This window comes from Callionymus lyra, chromosome 1, assembly GCF_982586985.1.
Source record: "Callionymus lyra chromosome 1, fCalLyr1.hap1.1, whole genome shotgun sequence".
Lineage (NCBI taxonomy): Eukaryota > Metazoa > Chordata > Actinopteri > Syngnathiformes > Callionymidae > Callionymus > Callionymus lyra.
In genome coordinates, this window is record NC_141818.1 from 44327561 (window position 1) to 44349157 (window position 21597).

Below are 21597 nucleotides of genomic sequence, written 5' to 3' on the forward strand. Positions count from 1 at the left end.
CAATTTTTTATACATATATTAATATATATTATATATTATATAAATATATTGCTGCTTGTTTAACACATACAACAACTTCATTTAAATTTGCATCAGATGTAAGTGAAAAGCAAGTACATATACCATTTTTTATACATATATATATATATATATATATATATATAATATATTATATAAATATATTGCTGCCTGTTTAACACATACAACAACTTCATATAAATTTGCATCAGATGTAAATGCAAACAATTACATATACAATTGTGTATACATATATATGTATTTAAAATTGTATGTAAATATATATTTTACACAGAAAATGATTTTAATTCTAAAACTAAAACTTAATGCTAGTAACAACACTGATACAACACGACGACAAAAGTGTCTGGACTTCCGCCGCCCTCGTGACGTCACCGTGCGCGTACACGTTGCGTCGTCGCCTGAGACAACACGACGCACAGATGTCGTCTCGGCAGCAGGAGCTCAGAAGAAACATGTCTCACAATGACTTCCTCGCCAACTAGGTTCGTCTCCTGACCTCAGGTGAGATCGAGTGACGACCGTGAAGACGCTCAGACGTTTGTTTCTCCTCCAATCAGAGCGTAGATCTGACAGTGTTGCTGGAAACAGGTAGAAACCAAGCAACAGGTTCTTTTTGTAACCATTTCTAACTTTGTTTAAGTCTAACCTGTGCGTAGAAGACGACGATCATGACTCCAGATACACAAATATACTTGTTGACGTCTTTGCTTTCATTGAGACAATATTGACACTGAGCTCGATGATACTTCACTGAAGCTAAATCTAAATTAAATAAAGTTACTAGTTTTATTCACACAAACGAGGCATTTTCACGCTAAAGTGTTTTAAAGTCGGCTATTGTCAAATATTAAGTTATTAGAAAATTAAATATAGTGTGCTATATTTATCGTGTCATACACACACTGTACCTAATGGACAATAAATCCCTTTGATCATTTAACGTTAAGAAACTGCTATTTTGGGAAATCAGGTTATATTTGTTTAAACTATTAAGTTCATTATTTAAACATTGTGTGTTATTAATAGTTGGTGATAAATAAATAATGGTAATAAATCGATATATAAACAGTAAGAAGAAAAACACATGAAATTATTGTCACTTATAGTTCAAGACCTGCTGAAATCAAATGAGATGTTGGTTCAACTGTTAAGGTTATATTCATGAAAATACATTGTGTGTTTTTAATAGTGACACAGTTACAATGTAACTACATGTCATTATTGATATAAAATGCCATGTTTTCAGAGTTCACGAGTGAAGTCCATCCCTCTTTCCTCTGTTGACGTTCGGTTTCTACCGTAAATAACACCTTCACAGAAGCGCATGTTTTTTCAGGTTTCTTGACGAAGTTGTAACTGCTTTTTATTTGTTTTCAAACCAAAATATGTCCAAACATCAGCTTTAAAAGCTGCTGGAGTTGAGCGAATCCTCTCGTCCTCAGTCATGGCTGGGATTTCTCAGATTGTAATTGTTCCTTCCAAAGAGGTAATGACTGCTGCCATCTAGTGGGTGGAAGTTAAATTGCAACACACAAAATGAACAAATGCTAAGAATCATTCCTAATTATTTTAACAAAATTTATTGAAAAATATACTAAAATAAACTATGAGAAAAAGTAAGTAGGTAAGTAATATTTGTATAGCGCTTTTCTAGACCAGTAGTGATGTTCTGATGAAGCTTCATGAAGCCGTGTCATGTTGTTTAGAGGTCAGTAGGTGGTGCCATCAGTTTAAAAATGAGGTTTCATTAGAACAGTTGTTCAAAGCAAAGGAAAATAATTCAGAGACGCCATCTAGTGGACTCTGAAGATAATGACACTGCTTCATGAAGCTTCATCAACACGTCACTACCATCTAGTGGACTCTGAAGATATGACACTGTTTCATGAAGCTTCATCAACACATCACTACCATCTAGTGGACTCTGAAGATAATGGCACTGTTTCATGAAGCTTCATCAACATATCACTACCATCTAGTGGACTCTGAAGATATGACACTGTTTCATGAAGCTTCATCAACACATCACTACCATCTAGTGGACTCTGAAGATAATGATACTGTTTCATGAAGCTTCATCAACACATCACTACCATCTAGTGGACTCTGAAGATAATGACACTGTTTCATGAAGCTTCATCAACACATCACTACCATCTAGTGGACTCTGAAGATAATGAAACTGTTTCATGAAGTTTCATCAACACATCACTACCATCTAGTGGACTCTGAAGATAATGACACTGCTTTATGAAGCTTCATCAACGCATCACTACCATCTAGTGGACTCTGAAGATAATGAAACTGTTTCATGAAGTTTCATCAACACATCACTACCATCTTGTGGACTCTGAAGATAATGAAACTGTTTCATGAAGCTTCATCAACACATCACTACCATCTAGTGGACTCTGAAGATAATGAAACTGTTTCATGAAGCTTCATCAACACATCACTACCATCTAGTGGACTCTGAAGATAATGACACTGCTTCATGAAGCTTCATCAACGCATCACTACCATCTAGTGGACTCTGAAGATAATGAAACTGTTTCATGAAGCTTCATCAACACATCACTACCATCTAGTGGACTCTAAAGATAATGACACTGCTTCATGAAGCTTCATCAACGCATCACTACCATCTAGTGGACTCTAAAGATAATGACACTGTTTCATGAAGCTTCATCAACACATCACTACTGTATGGTAGCTCAGTACTCGTTATGACTACTAAAGTAAGTCATGGTTCAACAATGTGGAAACTTGCCTTTTTGAGTCCTTGGCCTGCATGGGAAACATGAATCATGATTTTCTTTTTTTAGAAAGAATCGCGCCACAATATTGACGTTCAGTTGGAATGTTGGTGTCATGTTACCTTCTATTACGATTTGTCAATGTTTTTTATTTGTGATTTGCAGAAGGGACGAGAGTTGCTCAATATTGGTGTCGATATCTGTGAATCTGTGCCAAAATACAAGGTCAATTCTTCCGTATTGTTTTTGGTGCGTCTGGTGTCCTCTGCGGCATTAAAGCAGTTTTCAGGAGTTTAAAAATCTGCACGGTTTGATGGGTATTTTATTTTATTTTATTTTCCGCAGACACGCGTCTCCCGATGGATGGGGATTCCTCAACAGACGGTCCACGGGTTGTGGACGACCGGACGACCTCCCCCGTCTCCCAACGCGAGTTCCTGTGCCACTGTTGCTACGAAATCCTGGTCAACCCCACCACGCTGACCTGCGGACACAGCTTCTGCCGCCACTGTCTGGCTCAGTGGTGGGAGTCGTCCGGGAAGAAGGAGTGCCCGGAGTGCTGGGAGAAGTGGGAGGGCTTCCCCAAAATCAACATCCTGCTAAGGTTTTTTAAATGTCTTTTGTCATCGGTAAATCAATCATCTCGATTTCTTCGTCGCCAGGGAAGCCACGGAGATGTTGTTCCGTGAGGAGGTTGAGCGAAGGCGAGCGGAGATCCAGGCGGATTCAAAGATCTCTTCTAGTCTCCTGGCCTTCCAGAGGTATGTCGAGCGTTTGTTGTTTTAATATTTTAATCTATAAGAACATATCAATGAATGTATTAAAAAAACCTTCAAAGAGATGTCTACATAAAAGTGGGAATACTTTCACCAAACTGATAGTAAAAGATGATATAATAATGTACTATAAGTTGATTTTATATGTGCATAAAAATCATTAACCTTTATTTGCTTTACTCTGATTCTTCGCTACATGTTTCTCTAACGATTCATGTCTTATAAAAGGAAAAGGAAATCTTCTTGACTCATTGTCGGAATCAATAGAATGATGTCAGTGGACAGCGAGGATCATGTAGTAGTAGTTTGGAAGACTATTAGGAAAGTCGATTTTTTGAAAAATCTGACATCAGGATCTGTGAACGTCGGGATCCTTTGGTGTTGGTTTTTCAGCATTTTAGGATCTAAGTATGTTGGAATCTAAGGATGTTTGGATCATAAGATGCTAGGATCTTAGGATTTTGGGATCTAGGGTTTTGGGATCAGATGTTAGGATCTTAGGATGACAAGATCTTGAGAATTTGGGATCTAAGGATGTCGGGATCTCAGGATGTTTGGATCAGATGTTAGGATCTAAGGATTTTTTGGCTCTAAGTATCTCAAGATATTGGGATCTGACGCCTTTGGGGTCTAAGCATGTCTGGATGTTGGGATCTAAGGATGTCGGGATCTTAGGATGTTGGGATCAGATGTTGGGATATAAGGGTGTTGGGATCTCAGGATGTTGGGATCAGATGTTGGGATCTTAGGATGTCGGGATCAGATGTTGGGATATAAGGGTGTTGGGATCTCAGGATGTTGGGATCAGATGTTGGGATCTTAGGATGTTGGGATCAGATGTCGGGATCAGATGATGGGATCTCAGGATGTTGGGATCAGATGTTGGGATATAAGGGTGTTGGATCAGATGTTGGGATCTTAGGATGTCGGGATCAGATGTTGGGATATAAGGGTGTTGGGATCTCAGGATGTTGGGATCAGATGTTGGGATCTTAGGATGTCGGGATCAGATGTCGGGATCAGATGTTGGGATGTCAGGATGTTGGGATCTTAGGATGTTGGGATCTAAGGGTTTTGGGATCAGATGTTGGGATCTTAGGATGTTGGGATCAGATGTCGGGATCAGATGTTGGGATCTTAGGATGTCGGGATCAGATGTTGGGTTCTAAGGATGTCGGGATCTTAGGATGTCGGGATCAGATGTTGGGATATAAGGGTGTTGGGATCTCAGGATGTTGGGATCAGATGTTGGGATCTTAGGATGTCGGGATCAGATGTCGGGATCAGATGTTGGGATGTCAGGATGTTGGGATCAGATGTTGGGATATAAGGGTTTTGGGATCAGATGTTGGGATCTTAGGATGTTGGGATCAGAGGTCGGGATCAGATGTTGGGATCTTAGGATGTCGGGATCAGATGTTGGGATATAAGGAAGTTGGGATCAGATGTTGGGTTCTAAGGATGTCGGGATCTTAGGATGTCGGGATCAGATGTTGGGATATAAGGGTGTCGGGATCAGATGTTGGGATCTTAGGATGTCGGGATCAGATGTTGGGATATAAGGATGTTGGGATCAGATGTTGGGTTCTAAGGATGTCGGGATCTTAGGATGTCGGGATCAGATGTTGGGATATAAGGGTGTTGGGATCAGATGTTGGGATATACGGGTGTTGGTATCTCAGGATGTTGGGCTCAGATGTTGGGATATAAGGGTGTTGGGATCTCACAATGTTGGGATCTCAGGATTTTGTGATCTAAGGATGACAAGATCTCAGGAATTTGAGATCTAAAGATATTAGGTGTGGTGATCTCACAATGTTGGGAACTCAGGATGATGTAATCTCAGGATGTTATGATTTTAGGATCTAAGGATGTGGGGAACAGATGTTGGGATCTAAGGATGTTGTGATCTCAGGATGTCGGGATCTCAGGTTGTTGGGATCTTAGGATGTTGGGATCAGATGTTGGGATATAAGGATGTTTGAAACTCAGGATGTTGGGATCAGCTGTCGGGATCTCGTGTTGGAATCAGATTTTGGGATCTAAGAATGTTGGGATATAAGGATGTTGGGATCAGATGTTGGGATTTTAGGATGTCGGGATCAGATGTTGGGATATAAGGATGTTGGGATCAGATGTTGGTTCTAAGATGTCGGGATCTCAGGTGTTGGAATCAGAGGTTTGGATCTAAGGATTTTGGGTTCTAAGGATGTGGGGATCTCAGAATATCTGGGTGCATTATCTTCTAAGACATTCTATGAAAGCAATTTATTTTTGTGGCAAAGCTAACCTTTTCGTTTAAAAAACAACAACAATATTTAAGTTTTGTATCAAATCATTCACTTTCTCCAGCACGGGCTTGTGATGAGCCGAAGCTTCTCTCTACTTTAGGACGAGAGGAAAACTGCCCGCCTATTTAAAACCACTATTTATTTAAGATATAATGAATTAAAGGTTTACTCGTATTGCTTCAGACACGGTGACACTTTGGGCAGATCCAACACGAACCACCAAAGAGAGACGAAGCTTTTCTTTTACGGAGTCTTCACTGCCTTTGTGTTTGTGGCCGTGAGTATGACATCATCGTCGGAGCGGCGCCGATGAGATCGTTCACGTTTTTATTTCGTCCGTGTCCAGGTCAAGGAGGTGTTGTGGAGCTTCGGCAGTTTTTCCCTGGAGCAACAGAACCAGATGGTCGCCAAACCGGTGTCGCACTGGACCCCGGAGGAAGTTGAATCTTGGCTGGATGAGCTGGGTCCCTGGACTGAGCGCTACAAAGAGTCCTTTCAGAAGCAGAGTGTCAATGGAAGGTGTGAAAATATAAGCTTCTCGCTCTGTCACTAGTTCAATGGAAGACGAGTTACTCTCTTCCCTTCAGGCTGCTGGTACTGTTGGAGGAGGAGGAGCTGTTCAACCCTCCGTTCAATATCCTCAACTCGGTTCAGCGGCGGGCCATCCTGGCTGAGCTGGAGCAGCTTCGATCCCTGGGGGTCAAACCACCGCAGGACCTCTGGGAGTACAAGGTAAACCGGTTTCCTTTTTGTCGTTTCGATGAGAGCTTCACTCCTTTATTGTGTTGCAGGAGGAGAATTCGGGCAAGTCTCTGTTCCTGCTGTACGCCCTGAAGCGCTCGCCTCGCCTCACGCTCCTCTACTTGTATTTATTCGACTATTACGAAACGTTCCTGCCCTTCTTCCAAGCATGCCGCCTGCCGGTCTCCACGGACAACCGCACGGAGAACGGCTTCCTCTCTGCTCAGGTGATGGTTCACGAGTAACACATGTTTAAGATGCTTGTGTCGCACGACAACATGGCAAACTAGAGTAAAGAGAGAGGGATGGAGTTGGGCGAGAAATGGATTGCCTGAGTGAGTTGGTAAGAGATGCGTTGAGTGAGAGAGGAAATGAGTGAAAAAAAGTGAGTTAGAGGGAGAGAGAGATAAGATTAAAGGAAGGGAGTGAATGACATGAGGGAGAAAGGATTGTAGCGAACAAGGTGAGTTAGGGAGGGATGGAGAGAGGGAAGTGAGAGACAGAAAGATGAGAGTAAAAGGAGTGAAAACATTATAAGAGAGGGAGAGAGAAGGAGTGACAAATTGGAGTGGGAGATGGATGGAGTGAGAGAGAGATGGAGTGACCAAATGGAGTGGGAGAGGGATGGAGTGAGAGAGAGATGGAGTGACCAAATGGAGGGTGAGAGGAATGGAGTGACCAAATTGATGAGAGAGAGATGGAGTGACCAAAAGGGGTGAGAGAGGAATGGAGTGACCAAATGGAGGGAGAGAGGAATGGAGTGACCAAATTGATAAGAGAGAGATGGAGTGACCAAAAGGGATGAGAGAGAAATGGAGTGACCATATTTATGAGAGAGAGATGGAGTGACCAAAAGGGATGAGAGAGAAATGGAGTGACCATATTTATGAGAGAGAGATGGAGTGACCAAAAGGGATGAGAGAGAAAGGGAGTGACCAAATTTATGAGAGAGAGATGGAGTGACCAAATGAAGTGAGAGAGTGATGGAGTGACCAAAAGGGGTGAGAGAGAGATGGTGTGACCAAATGGAGGGAGAGAGGAATGGAGTGACCAAATGGAGGGAGAGAGGAATGGAGTGACCGAAAGGGATGAGAGAGAGGTGGTGCGACCAAATAGACTGAGAAAAGGAATGGAGTGACCAAATAGAGTGAGAGAGTGATGGAGTGACCAAATGAAGTGAGAGAGTGATGGAGTGACCAAATGGAGTAAGAGAGGTATGGAGTGACCACATTGATGAGAGAGATGGAGTGAGAGAGGGATGGAGTGACCGAAAGGGGTGAGAGAGGAGTAGAGTGACCAAATGGAGTGAGAGGTGGATGGAGTAAAAAAGTAAGTTAGAGAGGGATGATGTGAGGGAAGTGAGCGACAGATGGATGGAGTGAGCAGAGGAAGTGACAGAGTGAAGGAGTGACTGAAGTTAAAGGAGTGAAGTAGACGAGAGGAGGGAGCGACGTACGCTGGATAACATTCACCTTCAAGAGTGAACCGTCTCTCTCATCCCTCCGTCAGCTGGAGCCAGATACGCGACAGTGGGCAGAGTTCCTGCTCATGTACTTCCTGCTGCCGTACCTGCTGATCGCAGAGTTCGCCTGCAACTGGTTGTCGGTCCAATACTGGACCTCCCACTTCATCATCGTCAACGCCATGTTGCTGTCCATCCTGGAGGGCTTTTCCCTGTGGAGGCAGTGGAGCCGCGCCGAGATCAGGTGCACGAATGAACGGGACTCGGAGAAATTATAAAATAAAAAGCCAACATTATAAACAGAGAGTCGTGCATTTTGAACAGTAAATGTATGTAAGAAATAATTTCCCTCAAATTTGTGACACGTCTCGCCTTCTCTCCAGGACTCTGCCTCGCCAAATGTGGAGCCATTTGTGGAAGATGTTATCCCAGGGGTTCGCCTTCGCCCTCCTGTGGCCCTTCGTGCCTCAGATCGTGTGCAACCTGTTCTTCTACTGGGGTCTCTACTTCAGCCCCGTCCTCAACGTGGACCGGGTGGTCCGTCAGCTGATGCAGCGAGAGACGCAGTAGACGGTGTCGTGTCCGCAAACACACCCGATGATGGACGAAGAATAAAAGTTTGAATGTGAGATGCAGCTGAAGCGCCCCCTGGCGGTAGAGTTCGAGGTACTCGCAGGTCACTCTTCGATCTCTTGTTTCATCTTCTGTAAAGTACATGAAAATAACAAGTGCTGAGGAGCATCTTAAATGATAATCCGCCTTAAACTTTTGAACTAATGTTGCACATCTTTTCTATATTTTATTTTATGTTTTGATAATAATTATTAATTTAATAATCAATTTCATGTCTAACTCGCACTTTAAGGTTTGCACTATGATTCTGTTCTACAATGGGTTTTACATAATAAAGAGTTTTGTCTTTTATTGTCATCATTTAATTTATCCTGACGACCCCGACTGTGGGTTCTTACTTCAAACCCTGGTCTTTGCCACATTATAATAATAATAATTTTCTTTAATGCTCGTGACGGGTTAACGGGGAAAGCGCTTTGCATACATACTGTATATTACTGTTTTAATTGTTACTTAATTCTGTTTGTATTCTATTATTGCTGTGTCTTTGCACTTTGATTTAGCTCAAATGTCCTCCCTGTCTACACTGCAAACACTGACAAACATAATCTCGATACAACTGTCCTCAACATGTGAAGAAATAGACAAATAAGTCAAGTTCTTTTATTGTCAAATATGCAAATATTGAGACATACAGCATAAATGAAATTGTCGTCCTCTCTGACCCACGATGCAAAACATAAATACTTAACAAACGACATTAAACACTTAAAACAATTAAAGACTTAAACAGACATTAATTAAGACATTCAAGAAAATAAAAAAAAATAAGTAACCAACAAGATGAAATAAATAATCAACTAATACACAGAATATAAACAAAATGATATAATGATAGGATCTAAAAAAAGAATAGAATCGATGGTGGGACTGAACACTGTAGTATAAATAATGAAAATATTAGTTATTCGTCTGGAAATTACAAAAAAAATATAAAAACTATTATTTGTAAATTAAGAACTAAGCAATTCTGTATTGACACCAATACGACGCAGTTTGGTATACAATCTATTGAAAGTTATTATTATATACTTAATTATAACGATTATACTTTTAATTTTTAACCCAAAACGCAATTTAAACATCAACGTGGGCTTCATGACAGCGACATATGTTTCTATAGCAACACAGGGACTGTCGCAAAATCCCATTTTTAACAAAGTGTTACGCAGTTAAATTTTTAATTAAAATTTTTTTTTTTATTAAACGTGGACGTATACCTTGAAATTGTTTATTCATTATACTGCATTAAAACCAATTTGGTATCCGTAAATTATTTTTTTTATTAAAGCACTTCGTTCGTTTTACTCTCTCCAAGCACTTCTGCGACGGTCTCTTGCGTCATTGTTGCGGAAGTGGAAAGTCGACGTGGGGAAGAAAGGTTGGTCCGTCCGTGTCTGGACCTCGTCCGCCAGCCCCGAGCTCACACCCGACCCACCATAACCTCGCTCCCCGGCAGCCCGGAGTCCCCCCGCACGGCTTAGCGAACTAATGGAGAAGTTTGTCTGCATCCGGGGCGTGAGAATGGCTCGAGAGGACGCCGCCGACGGGCTGTAATGCTGCGGCGGGTGAGGCGGTCTCTCCGGCAGGTGCTGAGTCTGATGGCCCGGAGACCGGACCTGCTCTGCGGGACTCTCTTGCTCGTGGTCCTGCTCGTCCTGGCTGTCAAGTTCACGTGCAGGTACGAGACCGGAACACACTTTTGGAAGTTTTTCGCCTTCAAAATTCATGTGAGAGTTTGTAAAGTAAACAAATAAATAAAAAAAAAAAAGGTCATGGATTCATTCTCTTCCACGTTTTCCTCTCACCCTGTGTGTTCTGTCCCAGCTACACAGGGTGAGAGGCAAGGGACACCAGACTCGCCTACAGACGGCTTAATTCCGTTTTCCAAACTTCCATGTGTGTTTCTGTTCCATTCTAACGATTTTTCCAAACGGTTTTTTCCCCTACAAACTTTGTCGTCATCATTGTGGCCCCAATAATGTCAGATCTTTGTGGGAAAAGAAAATGTTTCCGACAGTAATAACAATTGTATTTTGTAATTACGTTTCTTTTAACTCGACTTGCTTAAATTCTTTGTTTAGGACTTTTTTTCCCCTTTTTTTTTCTTGGTCCTTTTGTTGAATGTTTTGAATTTGGGGATTATATATATATTTTGAAGTAAGTAAGTAATTTTTATTTGTATAGCGCTTTTCTAGACCAGTGTCACAAAGCGCTTAAACAATCAAAACAATATTCAATAAAGTATATACATTTTTAAGATCAAGATGAAACTGATAACACAAAAGCAGTTCCAGAAAATCAGGGAAAAGCCTGAACAAATAAAAACGTCTTAAGATGTTTCTTAAAGGAGTCAGTAGATCATCAAACACAGAGATGGTTCCAAAGCTTAGGAGCAACAGTCTGGAAGGATTTCTCTCCTCTGGTTCTGAAGCGTGTCCAGGAACCATCAGTAGATTCTGATCCACAGACCTCAGAGCCCGAGCTGGGGTGTAAGGCTGGATCAGATCACTGATGGAAGGAGGAGCGTGACATCAATTAAGTTATTTTATATCCACTTTCTTATTTGTATATTTAATTGCCGTAATAAGGTTTATTTTTTTTCATTTTTAATGTTTTTTTTCCTATCTTTACATGTTTTTCTTGTATTTTTTTTTCCAGGTTTCCCCTCATATTGTCCCTTCGCTCCTCTCTTTTTGCTCGACGGCCCCTCACGAGTATATGATGTGGCCCCTGAGAGAATTTGTCATAGATAGATGCAGATGAACCCGAGGGTCAGAATTTAACATGTTGTCCCGTTTCTCTTCTCAGTCGAGCAAAGAATGTGGTGGCGGAAGCACGTCCACCGATGCGGTTCTTCTCCGCCGACGCTCCGGTGATAGACCTCTACTTGGGTCAGCTTGACCAGGTAAGGGTCTCTGTCTCTGCCTCCACTTTGGTTTAAAAAAAAAACAATTCAGAAAGTTCATTTTGAAACTTCAATTCTGGAACCTTTTGTACTACAGTGTATGTTGCCAGGAAGGAAAATGAGAATCTTGAGCCAGAACTGGTGTCAGAGCTGGTGACAAGTTCATTTATCATTAACAAATATATACATTTAAAAAAACAGGAAACTATGAAACATGTTGCTTAAAAATGATAAGAAATAAAAACTTAAATATAGATTTTTTTTTCCCCCCTAATTCTGATTCCCGTATCGGAATGTCCTATCCCAGCTACCTAGGGAAAGAGGAAGCGGACACCCTGAGCAGGCCACCTGTCTGTTGCAGGACACACAACCACTGACACACATACTCGTTTTCCTTGATTTCCTGGAACTCCTGTGTTGTTATCAGTGTTATCTTGATCTTTAAAGTATATATTTTATTGAATATTGTTTTGATTGTTTATGCGCTTTGTGACCCTGGTCTGGAAAAGTGCTAGACAAATATAAATTACTTACTTACTTACTAACCTACGCACATTATAGAGCTCTCGAAAATACTCCGAGTGTTTTCGTACGGTGGGAGGGAACCGGAGTATCTGGAGTAAACCCAGGCAAACCCGGGGAGAAGATAGAAACTCCACACCATCATCATATTAATCCCAGATGAACATTTATTAAATGAATTCATCTCTTTACTTGGAGTTTCATTTTAGCTTATTTATCTCTGTGTTTTTTCTCCTTCAACAAACTCTACCGTCACATTTATTTCCTTTATCATCCGTTTTACGATCATATGAAACTCTCCGTATAGTCGTTCTCGGTTTCTTATCTCAAACCCTGGCATCGTCGGGCTCAGACTATTGGAACATGAACATTAATGTGGCCTGTTTTTGAGACGACCTTCGGCCGGTCCACGTACAATGGCGCGTTACAAATCAATCGTCGTCCTCTTTATTAAGGTTTTGATTTCTCATTGGTTTGCTGTGACTTCTTAGTTTGGTCCAGAGCGAACCTTTTGTGTAAATAAACTTTTATAGATAAACTTTATTGATCCCTCTTTAGGTCTCCTTCGGGGAAAATGTTTTTTCCAGCAACATAGACGATAGATTCATAAAATGAATGAGTCCCTGAGTCTATTAGTGTTGCATCATGGGAGGAGCATTCCTGCACTTTATCTGCTTCTCTGCTCACTGATGACAGTGTTCAGAGGAGGATGTCATCATCCATGATGGACAGTAGTTTGTCCAGAGATCTCCTCTCTTGTCACCAGTGAGTCCAGCTTCATGTCGATGGCTCAGAGCAAAACCGGGACGAACCCACCAAGGCTGGTTCATGACTCTGTCGCCGGATCATGGCGGCATTGAAGCGATTGTGAAACTTTATGTTTGCAGAGAATAAGCCACAGTCAGTGAGTGGTTTGTTTGGAACGTCTTCCCTCAGGTGGAGCGTCTCCGCAGCACGGCTGAAGTGTCCTTCGTCTTCTTCTACGCGCCGTGGTGCGCTCACTCCATGGCCGCCCGGCAGGAGGTGCAGCAGGTCGCTAGGAAACTTGCCAAACAGGTACTGAGCAAAGAAGATTGGTTGAGCTTTGTTTGTATTCCAAACATGCTCTGTTGACGTTTGAGAAGATAGTCACTGCATTAAAGAGCTTCTCCTTCAGTCTGTGTTCTCACCAAGTGACATTTGTAGAAGCTGTCACTGTTGAACTGGTAATGGAGTGTGTGTTCTTGAACGTAGGTTCAGTTCCTGGCCGTCAACTGCTGGTGGAATCACGGGAAGTGCAGGAAGCAGAACCACTTCTTCCAGTATCCCACCATCCACCTGTTCTACGGCAGGTAACGTCCATGCGCCGGGCGACCCTCTGACGTCGTCCCCTGACTCTTGAACCCTCGTCAGGTTCGGGCCGATCGAGTACAGAGGTCCGTTTCTGGCGTCGTACGTGGAGACGTTCGTGCTGAGGGTGATGACGCCGCTCACCTACCTTCCGTCCAGAACCAAACTGGACGAGTTCCTCACTTGTCACGAGGTAAATTCAAGTCCAATTCTCTCTTTCTATCGCTTTGTTTTGATGTTTAAAGCTAGTAAAATATTGCTTTGAATTTCATTTTCATTGTCACAAATGTATGTTCATGCTTCTGCCAGTTTGTATTCAGGGGGAAATTGTTAGTTAGTTAGTTAATGTCAGTTTTAAGCCGGGACTTAAAGTCAGTAATGTATCTCTGGTTGTTTTTCCACGGATGAGAACATTCTTTATGTGAGGCTGCAGCTCTTACCTCGATCGTAACGTAGGACAACGTTTAAAGTGATAGTTCACCTAAAATTCAAACTTCTTTTTCTACTCATGTCAAGAGTTGGGATTATTTCCAGAGTAATCTTTTCCTTTTTAGTGTTATAGACAAAAATGTTCAAATGACGAGGCTCTATGGAAGTAAATCAGTTCCATCATAAGATTGAATGGTTGAATTTAACATTTATTTTTTTTAAAAGGTTGTATTTTTGTCTAACTTAATTCAATAATTCAAATATTGAAAGGTTTGTTTAAAAATTAGTTTTTAATGAATAATTGGATAGAAAATCAATCAAAATGGATTACATTGTTTCTCATAAATGAAGTTTGCGGTTCTGAATCCAATAATAAAAAGAAAATACAATTTCTGGATTCAATCAAAATAGATTCAATCAAAATAGAAACATTTGAAGTATTTAAAATTCCTCATAAATGACGCGCCAGTGCTTCCATGTTGTCTCATGATTGTCTGTTTGACATGATTGGCTGAACGCTCGAGTACAGTAGCTCTGTTACACCAGCATTTATATTTAATTTGAAAGGCTACAAATACATTTTTTTTTTTTAGAAAAAATCAGATCACTGATGGAAGGTCTGACCATGAATAGATCTGAAAGTAAGAACCATAATTTTAAAGTTGATCCTGAAAGAAACTGTTAGCCAGTGAAGAGTTTTTAAGGATCGGAGAAATGTGAGTTCTTCTACTAGAGCTTCCGGACAAAAGGTGAGTCCCGCTGAGGTCCATTCGATACACGTCCTTACAATACAACCGATTCAAAAACTATTTGGTGACAATATGATTAAATTAAGGTTTGCTATGTGAACATTCAAAACTGTACTGAGGGTTTGAGAACGTAATGATCTAGTCAGTGTTCTTACCTTTAAAAGCACAATTCTGTTTTCCTCTTTAACCATTTCAATATTTATTTTTAAATCACATTATCCAGTATGTTCAGGCCGAGCACGCAAATGTATTCACAGCAGTAGCATTTATATTTAATACATAAGAATATTAGAAATCTTGCATGTAAATGTACAGAACCTTTAAAACAATAATAATAACTTAAAATACTGGCAATTAAATAATACTAATTTCCTTCAACACCTACTTCACAGCAGGATCTTTTTCATGTGAATCTTCAAATCCCTGATGAACACACATTTTTGTCTATAACTCTAAAAAAGGAAGAGATTATTCTGAAAATAATCCCAACTCTTAGTCGACATGAGTAGAAAATGAGCGAATCACTTCAAACGACACATCTGGTGTGTTTGAGGGATTGTTCACGGGTCTCTGTAGACTCTCTTAAATCCTTCAAAAATGTCTAAAGTTTTCGTCCGCTGTGGTTTTTTTCCAGCCTCGAGTCGTGGGCTTCTTCCAGTTCAACGCGTCCCCCCAGCCGCCGGGGTACCTGACCTTCCTGGCCTCGGCCCTGCAGGCCCTGAAAAGAGGTAAGAGCAGGAATGACGACTCTGTGTTCAAACATGGGTTGATCATTCACTAGGTAGCGGCGCATTTTAGGGCTGAATGATCGTAGCCTGAAGCACCCGCCGCTCCTGCCAACCTTTAACCTCCTTTTCTGTTGATTGACAGCTGAATCCAGCCAATGACAAACACTCGCGAGTTAAACTGAGTTAAACTGGCTACAGGAAGTGTTACTTTAACATAGTAACTCGGTTACATCACTAGTTACTTCTTTGAAAAGTAACTCGGTTACATTAAGTTACTTGTTACTTTAAAATTAACTTAATTAAGTTTGGATTCTGTGATCAATAAATTAGAATAAAAGACAATCAATGAAATGAACAAAAATAAATGAGACAAAATGATTTACATTTTCTTTCTCCTGGGAGGTTAAACACACAAAAGTCACCTTTTTTAATAATACTATTGATCACACAAACCTATTAATACAATTCAGGCACACTTTAAAAACTTAAACAACAATCTTTAGGACAATGAGAAAAAATACACAACTTAAAGTGTTCAATAATAATGTATTAATAAACGATTAACAATTATCGGCAGACGGATGGAAAGTCTGTGTGTTAATGTGTGTTAACTTTGTCGTTGAAGTGATGCAGTGTTTGGTTTTAAAACATTTATTATTCAACTCACCATAACAATCCCATTGTCAGTGAATGCATCATTGATGTCAAAGAAAGTTAACGGACGGCGTGTTTCTTACATTCTTGACCTCAATACACGCGTTCATTGTTCATTTTAAAAGACTAATAGCATGAACTTCAATCTATTTATAATCGTGTGAGATACAAATGGCCTCTTGTAAAAAAAAAAAAAGGAAGATGAGCCGACGCGGGTCTTGAACTGTCGATCCTTTGTTCAAGACTCTGTTGCGTAACATCTGATTTAAGCCTCTTGTTCGCCCCAATTTTAAAATTAAAATATGTTGTTAGCGCAGTCGCCTCACAGCAAGAAGGTTGCTGGTTCGACAACCTTTCTGTGTGGAGTTAGTATGTTCTCCCCGTGTTGCGTGGGTTTACTCCGGGCACTCCGGTTTCCTCCCACAGTCCAATAACATACAGAGGTTGATTGAGAACTTTGGGAAATTGTCCGTAGGTATGAGTGGATGGTTGTCTGTCTTTGTGTGTCCTGAGACAGACTGGCCTCCTGTCCAGGGTGTCCCCTGCCTCTTGCCCTATGATACTGGGATAGACTCCAATCAAGAGATAAAGCGGTAGACAATGAATGAATGAATGAATGTTTTTAACTAAAAGACGACACATTCCAGGTTTGCACTCCGTAACGTAGATACTAAATAAACATTATAACATAAATGAAGTATGAAGTGTGTATTTATATATATATATATATATATATATATATATATATATATAACAAGGAAAATAATACAAACTGTTTCTCTCTCGGCTTCTTTTCATCAGCTGAAATAATGTTAGTTTACAGTTGAAAATCTACAATTATATGTGTATGATTTATACAAGTAATACCAATAACTTATTTTATTTAGTTTGAAACCTGAATAAATAAGCCACGATCACAGCTCATCAACTGATCCTGGAAGAAACTGGCAGCCAGTGAAGAGTTTTAAGGATCGGAGAAATGTGAGTTCTTCTACTAGAGCGGCTCAGAATTCTTGCTGCAGAGTTTTGTATTAGGTGCTGGCGAGACAGATCCTTCTTGATTAGACACCAAAATAAACTGTTACAATTGTCTAAACTGAGCTGAACTGAACAACACCCAGGTTTCTCAGGCTCAGTTTGACAGACTGGCCTAAGTCACCCAAGTGCTGACTCAACCCTGGAAATGTATCATCAGGAGCAATAACCAGTTTCAGTTACAAAAATACAAGTCAAGCACAGTATTGTGTTGTTACGTTATAAGTTTGTAAATATATATTATTCACTTTGGAGTTTCTTTCAGGAACTGGTATCAAAGTGAAGTGATCTGGATTGGTACTGTATCAACTTTGTTACTCAGCCATAGGCAGTTCTATCTGAGAACATGGGGTGTCGAACTACAAGAGGCCAAAGAAACTGTTTATCAACCTAACATGACGTATATTATCATATTTGAGGCTAAATGTCAACATCAACTTGGACAACAATCTACTTTGGTTTTGAACCATCCGTGGAACTATTAAAACTATCTGGTAGAGATGAAGAGAGATGACTGGTCGCTCTCCTGCTCTCTTCTACGGCGCCGCGCTACAGTTTGTTTGTGTTGCAGATTTTCGTGGTGTGGTTCGTTTCGGGGTGGTCACCAACACACGGGTGGCAGAAGCCATTGCTATAAGCCAAGATGAGACCGTTTACCTGCACAGAAGATTAAACTCCTCACTCGTAAGCTCCGCCTCGAGCGTCACCTGTCAACTCCCTCCGACGGCCCGGGTTCTCTCCCCAGATCTTCCCGCGCCGGGAGCGGAACTTCACGGCCGAGGCCATCTGCAGTTGGGTGTTCGAGCACCGCGAGAGCGTCCTGCAGTGGCTCCAGCCTCCCGGGACCAAGTCTCGCCTACTGGAACATGAACTCGGCAAAGGTCCGGCGCTGCTGCTCTTTCTGCCGCACGATCCTGCGAGGTCCGAGCCCAACCCCGTCCTCCAGCAGGTGAGCTGCTCGTCACGCTCGCTATTGCCCCGGAACAACAAATCAAACTTTTTCAAATATGGATCAAAACAACAAGACGTTTTCTCGACGGAGAGATTTATTCCTCCCTAGTCCACTTAGTTTTCTGAGGATGATGTTTTTTAGGTTTATTGGCAAGAATTTGGCCAAGATACAGAGACAACCATTACGATGTATCTTGATACTGTAGTTACAAGAATATATGTGTAGTATAGTCGAGTACTTTACTATGGTTTTGCAGAATTTACAGACCACATGACTCTTGACGAAGTCTTAACTGCTTTCATTTATTTCAAAACTAAAATATGTCCAAACATCAGCTTTACAAGCTGCTGGAGTCACTGTATCCTCTCGTCCTCAGTTGTAACTGCTTTCATTTGTTTTCAAACCATAATATGTCCCTACTTCAGCTTTAAAAGCTGCTGGAGTCCACTGTATCCTCTCGTCCTCAGTTGTAACTGCTTTCATTTGTTTTCAAACCAAAATATGTCCAAACATTAGGCTTTAAAAGCTGCTGGAGTCACTGTATCCTCTCGTCCTCAGTTGTAACTTCTTTCATTTGTTTTCAAACCATAATATGTCCAAACATCAGCTTTAAAACCAGATGGAGTCCACTGTATCCTCTCGTCCTCAGTCATGGCCGGGATTTCTCAGATTTGAATTGTTCCCACCAAAGAGTAATGTCTGCTGCCGTCTAGTGGGCGGAAGTTAAATTGCAACACACAAAATGAACAAATGCTAAGAATAATTCACAAGTATTCTAAACAATATTTATTGAAAAATATACTATAAGAAACTATGAGAGTAAGTAAGTAATATTTTTATAGCGCTTTTCTAGACCCGTAGTGATGATCTGATGAAACTTCATGAAACACTGTCATGTTGTTTAGAGGTCAGTAGGTGGCGCCATCAGTTTAAAAATGATGTTTTATTAGAATAGTTTTTCAAAACAAAGGAAAATAGTGCAGTGACGCCATCTAGTGGACTTCGAAGATATTGACACTGACAGAGTTGAAACGCTTATTATCCAAAATATTTCCCAACATCCTTTGGGTTTCAGGTGGCGGATGTAGCTCTGCGCTATCACTCCTGTGACCGGGACCATCACTCGGGCTGGGACGCCAGCTTCCCGTCGGGGTCGCGGTGCTGCCAGTCGGTCTCGCTGCCGCCGCCCGGCGCCGCCGGTTGCCGACTGGATGTGTGCCGGAGATTCTCCCGCGGCGGCGGCGCCGGCGGCTGCGCCATCTCCTGGCGGGATCAGCTCCAAACTCACCTCACACGCTGTTGCCTTCGCCCGCGACCTGCGCAACCTTTGACCTCCGTGAGCTGTTTCAACGTCGCCAACGGCTACAGCCCGTTCGGCCGCTTGAGCGCCTGCTGCCGCAGGAGCGAGCCGGGGCTCCAGAACCAGACTCTCGCCACAGACCCCCGGGGAACCGTTTCCCCCGAGGTGACGGACGACCTCACGGGACTCAGGTGCCAAACCAATAGGACGCTCAGGTTTTATGTGCTGGACGTGGCCCTCAACTGGCCCCTGGCACGGAGTCTGGGCGCCGACGGCAACAGTAGCTCTTCTCCTCAGCGGCGGAAGGCGGGGCCAGAGGAATCCGAGTCCTTCGCCGCCATCGTGAACCTGAAGGACGAGGTTCACTACGTTCTCCCCCGAAGTCCCGCCGCAACGCTCACCCAGTCTTTAGGTACGTATCGTTGAGGATCAGCAAACGTCCTCCGGATCTGAAGCCCTTCGCCGTGTCTCCGCAGAGGCCTTCATCAGGAACTTCAGCGCCTCGCACAGCCTCCTCCAGAGGCACTTGGTCGGGGAGGAGGACAAAAACCGAGGGCGGAACGAGCAGCAGCGTCCTCTTGTCGCGGAACTGAGCACGTCCAACTTCCTGTCTTCGGTCATGGACGTGGACAAGGTGAGGCGCGCCGTCTTCTGGTCTCTGGTTTGTCCTGGTCTCTCGATGCTGTAGTATGTATATGTCCAAACATCAGCTTTAAAAGCTGCTGCAGTCACTGTATCCTCTCGTCCTCAGTTGTAACTGCTTTCATTTGTTTTCAAACCATAATATGTCCAAACATCAGCTTTAAAAGCTGCTGCAGTCACTGTATCCTCTCGTCCTCAGTTGTAACTGCTTTCATTTGTTTTCAAACCATAATATGTCCAAACATCAGCTTTAAAAGCTGCTGGAGTCACTGTATCCTCTCGTCCTCAGTTGTAACTGCTTTCATTTGTTTTCAAACCATAATATGTCCAAACATCAGCTTTAGAAGCTGCTGGAGTCACTGTATCCTCTCGTCCTCAGTTGTAACTGCTTTCATTAATTTGTTTTCTAACCATAATATGTCCAAACATCAGCTTTAAAAGCTGCTGGAGTCACTGTATCCTCTCGTCCTCAGTTGTAACTGCTTTCATTTGTTTCCAAACCAAAATATGTCCAAACATCAGCTTTAAAAGCTGCTGGAGTCACTGTATCCTCTCGTCCTCAGTTGTAACTGCTTTCATTTGTTTCCAAACCAAAATATGTCCAAACATCAGCTTTAGAAGCTGCTGGAGTCACTGTATCCTCTCGTCCTCAGTTGTAACTGCTTTCATTCATTTGTTTTCTAACCATAATATGTCCAAACATCAGCTTTAAAAGCTGCTGGAGTCACTGTATCCTCTCGTCCTCAGTTGTAACTGCTTTCATTTGTTTCCAAACCAAAATATGTCCAAACATCAGCTTTAAAAGCTGCTGGAGTCACTGTATCCTCTCGTCCTCAGTTGTAACTGCTTTCATTTGTTTCCAAACCAAAATATGTCCAAACATCAGCTTTAAAAGCTGCTGGAGTCACTGTATCCTCCCGTCCTCAGTTGTAACTGCTTTCATTTGTTTTCAAACCATAATATGTCCAAACATCAGCTTTAAAAGCTGCTGGAGTCACTGTATCCTCTCATCCTCAGTTCTAACTGCTTTCATTTGTTTTCAAACCATAATATGTCCAAACTTTAGCTTTAAAAGCTGCTGGAGTCACTGCATCCTCTCGTCCTCAGTTGTAACTGCTTTCATTCATTTGTTTTCAAACCAAAATATGTCCAAACATTAGCTTTAAAAGCTGCTGGAGTCACTGTATCCTCCCGTCCTCAGTTGTAACTGCTTTCATTTGTTTTCAAACCATAATATGTCCAAACATCAGCTTTAAAAGCTGCTGGAGTCACTGTATCCTCTCGTCCTCAGTTGTAACTGCTTTCATTTGTTTTCAAACCATAATATGTCCAAACATCAGCTTTGAAAGCTGCTGGAGTCACTGTATCCTCTCGTCCTCAGTTGTAACTGCTTTCATTTGTTTTCAAACCATAATATGTCCAAACTTTTGCTTTAAAAGCTGCTGGAGTCACTGCATCCTCTCGTCCTCAGTTGTAACTGCTTTCATTCATTTGTTTTCAAACCAAAATATGTCCAAACATTAGCTTTAAAAGCTGCTGGAGTCACTGTATCCTCCCGTCCTCAGTTGTAACTGCTTTAATTTGTTTTCAAACCATAATATGTCCAAACATCAGCTTTAAAAGCTGCTGGAGTCACTGTATCCTCTCG

The 21597-nt window shown here is 41.8% G+C and overlaps 2 protein-coding genes across 3 annotated transcripts in view; both read left to right on the plus strand.

The window, feature by feature from the left end:
* Window positions 1-435: 435 nt before the first annotated feature.
* On the plus strand, window positions 436-8992 carry LOC148089713 (bifunctional apoptosis regulator-like). Of its 2 annotated transcripts, none has more exons than XM_087809528.1 (9): window positions 436-543; window positions 3144-3402; window positions 3461-3559; window positions 6049-6142; window positions 6212-6384; window positions 6453-6597; window positions 6657-6833; window positions 8116-8312; window positions 8452-8992. In XM_087809528.1, the coding sequence occupies exons 2-9, from the start codon at window positions 3158-3160 to the stop codon at window positions 8636-8638; spliced, it is 1317 nt and encodes a 438-aa protein (XP_087665654.1). In that variant the 5' UTR covers window positions 436-543; window positions 3144-3157; the 3' UTR covers window positions 8639-8992. The 2 variants fall into 2 exon arrangements, with proteins under 2 accessions (XP_087665654.1, XP_087665662.1); XM_087809536.1 differs by having other exon boundaries at window positions 451-630.
* A 1072-nt stretch (window positions 8993-10064) lies between these two features.
* The window catches only part of txndc11 (thioredoxin domain containing 11), a 16232-nt gene continuing 4699 nt past the window's right edge, over window positions 10065-21597 (plus strand). The window contains exons 1-10 of the mRNA XM_087809547.1: window positions 10065-10382; window positions 11513-11609; window positions 13068-13187; window positions 13365-13462; window positions 13524-13653; window positions 15273-15366; window positions 17627-17739; window positions 17801-18004; window positions 19083-19719; window positions 19784-19941. Coding sequence (XP_087665673.1) covers window positions 10258-10382; window positions 11513-11609; window positions 13068-13187; window positions 13365-13462; window positions 13524-13653; window positions 15273-15366; window positions 17627-17739; window positions 17801-18004; window positions 19083-19719; window positions 19784-19941 — 1776 coding nt within the window. The 5' untranslated portion in view covers window positions 10065-10257. The remainder of the gene's footprint in view (window positions 10383-11512; window positions 11610-13067; window positions 13188-13364; window positions 13463-13523; window positions 13654-15272; window positions 15367-17626; window positions 17740-17800; window positions 18005-19082; window positions 19720-19783; window positions 19942-21597) is intronic.